Source organism: Cyprinodon variegatus, unplaced genomic scaffold (genome assembly GCF_000732505.1).
Source record: "Cyprinodon variegatus isolate N-32 unplaced genomic scaffold, C_variegatus-1.0 Scaffold2185, whole genome shotgun sequence".
Lineage (NCBI taxonomy): Eukaryota > Metazoa > Chordata > Actinopteri > Cyprinodontiformes > Cyprinodontidae > Cyprinodon > Cyprinodon variegatus.
In genome coordinates, this window is record NW_015152638.1 from 4,306 (window position 1) to 7,099 (window position 2,794).

Here is a 2,794-nt window from a genome sequence, read left to right on the forward strand (position 1 = left end):
GGAATTTGGGAAAAAATTAAACGGAATTTGGGAAAAAATAAAAGGGATTTTATAGGGCCCTATTGGTGCTCCCTGTGTCCATATAATGAACTAGGTGGTTGAATAGTGGAGAATCTAAGCTTTCCAATGATGTCTAACATGTCTATAGTGAAAACATTTTATCAGTGTAATTTTCATGCATTCTGAGTTATAAACGCTTTAAAGGTGGCTTTAAGAGAATAAACTAGAATAAGTTTGGATCTTGTACCTCCAGCTTTGATGAGAGGCATGAAGTGAGTCAACATGTCTCTGGTGGCAAAGAAATTGGTTTTCATTGTGACCTCAGCCTGGGTTGCAAAAGGAGTCGTGTCGGCCACTGAGGAGAGAGTCAACATGAAACAACCACAGTTCACTTCCTGTTTCTGCTCCATTTCATTCCACACTAGATACATGAATGAGAAAACATTGATCTGTGTTCCACAGTCACCTTTGAAAGCTATGGCGGCGTTGTTGATGAGGACGTCCACTCCTCCGTACTTCTCCTTGAAGAAAGCGGCAGCTGTGATGATGCTGTTCAGGTCATTGATGTCCAGCTGGTGAAACAACGGCTTCAGTCCCTCAGAGGCCAGAGACTCCACGGCCGCCTGACCCCGCCCACTGCCGGAGGGTTCATTCATGGCAATGTCACTTATTTGGTTCAGGAGGATGAACGTCATTGACAACCTATGCTAGCAGCTTAATCCAGAGTTATTTTGGTTTTTATTACATTTAAGAGAAAAAGCAATCTGATAGAGGAGATAATTAAAATAAATATATTGGAGAGAAGAAATTTTCACACTGAGAGCAAAGAATGATTTTTTTGAGACTAAAGAAAAAGTTTGAGACTAAATATTTTGTCCTAGAATAAACAAAAGATAAACTAACATTCGGAAAATTAGTTCTAAGGGGAAAAAAAACACCTAAATTATATTGTACACACAAATATTGTTTTTTATTTGTACTCAGAGTGAAACATTTTATTTCAAAAATAAATTTCTCATCAAATCTTATTCTTCTCACTCTCAAAAGCCAAGTCTTTGGTTTCAATTCAGGATTTTTCTCTGAGTGTGAAAATGTGTCATGGGGGGCCTGTGTTCCTATTGGCTGACAGAGTGGACAGCTGAGTGACGTCACGTCGAGAGAAAAACCCCCGACTGACGCCAAGAATTTGGTTCTAAGAGAGAACAAAACGTTTTTGAGAAAGAAATCTATTTTCGACAGAAAATATTTTCATTTGAAGTTAAAACTATATTTTTGTGAGTTTTTTTCCTCTTTTAAATCATTTTCCAAATGTCTATTTATCTTTTATTTGTTCAATAACAAAATATTTTGTTTCAAACTTTTTCTTCAGTCTCGAATAACATCGGTTTTTATTATTTGTGAGAAAGTTTGTTCTTACCAAATTTTGTCCTCTTTCCAATCAATTTCTTGAATTTAATAAAAATCACAAATATAACTTTTCCTGATATCTATTAATTTGTGAAGGAGAAAAATAGTGAACTTCTGCATTTTAAAGCAGAGACGGGTTTCAATTAGGTGAACTACCTACACATCTCTGGAGGTGATGTAAACGTCCCCCTGGAACTGCTTGCAAAGCGCTCTGACGATGGCGAACCCGATGCCTTTGTTGCTTCCGGTGACGACGGCGACCTTGGTGGACATGACTGCAGGGCGAGACATGAGAGCATGAAGTCCAGCAATGAGCAACAGGAACCTGAACAAACATCTGGATTGAAATCACAAAACATCCTAATATTCCCTCTAACCGCTCGGTTCCACTGAATGATCAGAGCGCTGACCGTCCAACCCTAAACCTAAAGCTTGGATGTTATTTTTACTGCCGCCTACGGGACAGGGCCTGCCTTATAATAATAATAATTGAACTTTATTGATCTCACTATAGAGAAATTTACCTCAGCGTTTAACCCATCCCCTTGGGGAGCAGTGTGGGGTTAAGGGTCTTTGCTCAGAGACCCAGAGTGGCAGTCTGTGGGAGTGGGACTCTAACTGAGAACCTCAGGATTCCAAGATCTTTGCCTACCAGGCCACCACCCCCCAACTGCAGTGTGATCTAAAGTACCGGTCATTACATTTCTCTATTGACACATACTGTTAACTAGTTAGAGTCTATTTTAAATAACTATTATTTTAAAATTACATTTAATTGTTTTAGTTCTATAACTGGACATTTTACTTTGCAAAGTGAATAGGAAAAGAAGCGTTTCACCTACATGTATTTTATGATATATTTTGGCCTTCCATAAACGTCAGGAATCACATCATGATTGTGAAAATCATCCCACTTTGAGAAGGCCTGCCCTAGATGTAATTATTCTAGATCCAAAATGAACTGTATGTGGTTCTGTTTGTGAATATAAACACTGAATAAACTCCTCAAGTTCTCACCTAAATAGGCTCATTAAACCACCAGTTTAAAGGTTCTACTACTTACTTACTAAAAATATATTTTTTGTTTATTCAGTCTTTTTTGTTTATTCAGTTAAATTATAATGATGTAATGTTTTAATTCAGCATATTATCAAAAACGTTCTGAATGTAAGAACCATTTCCTCTTGATACAAGAGGAAATTTTGTTTTGTTTAGGGAAATTGACACTTATTAAGTGGTTAGTAAGACAATAAGATTAATCTACTTTGGATTCATGGATTTAGCCATAACTTTGTACAAATTGGTTAATCTATATTTATGACAAGGAAACAGAAATGGGTAGAAACAGACATAAGATACAAATAGTTAAGAGGCAAATTCATCTACA

At 37.0% G+C, this 2,794-nt stretch overlaps 1 protein-coding gene across 1 annotated transcript in view; it reads right to left on the minus strand.

Moving 5' to 3' along the window:
- LOC107105240 (carbonyl reductase [NADPH] 1-like) overlaps positions 1-2,794 on the minus strand; it is a gene marked incomplete at its 3' end in the record, with an annotated part of 7,624 nt that overhangs the window by 3,081 nt on the left and 1,749 nt on the right. Inside the window, exons 2-4 of the mRNA XM_015405365.1 lie at positions 1,568-1,682; positions 467-636; positions 248-355 (exon numbers count right to left, since the gene is read on the minus strand). Coding sequence (XP_015260851.1) covers positions 248-355; positions 467-636; positions 1,568-1,680 — 391 coding nt within the window. The remainder of the gene's footprint in view (positions 1-247; positions 356-466; positions 637-1,567; positions 1,683-2,794) is intronic.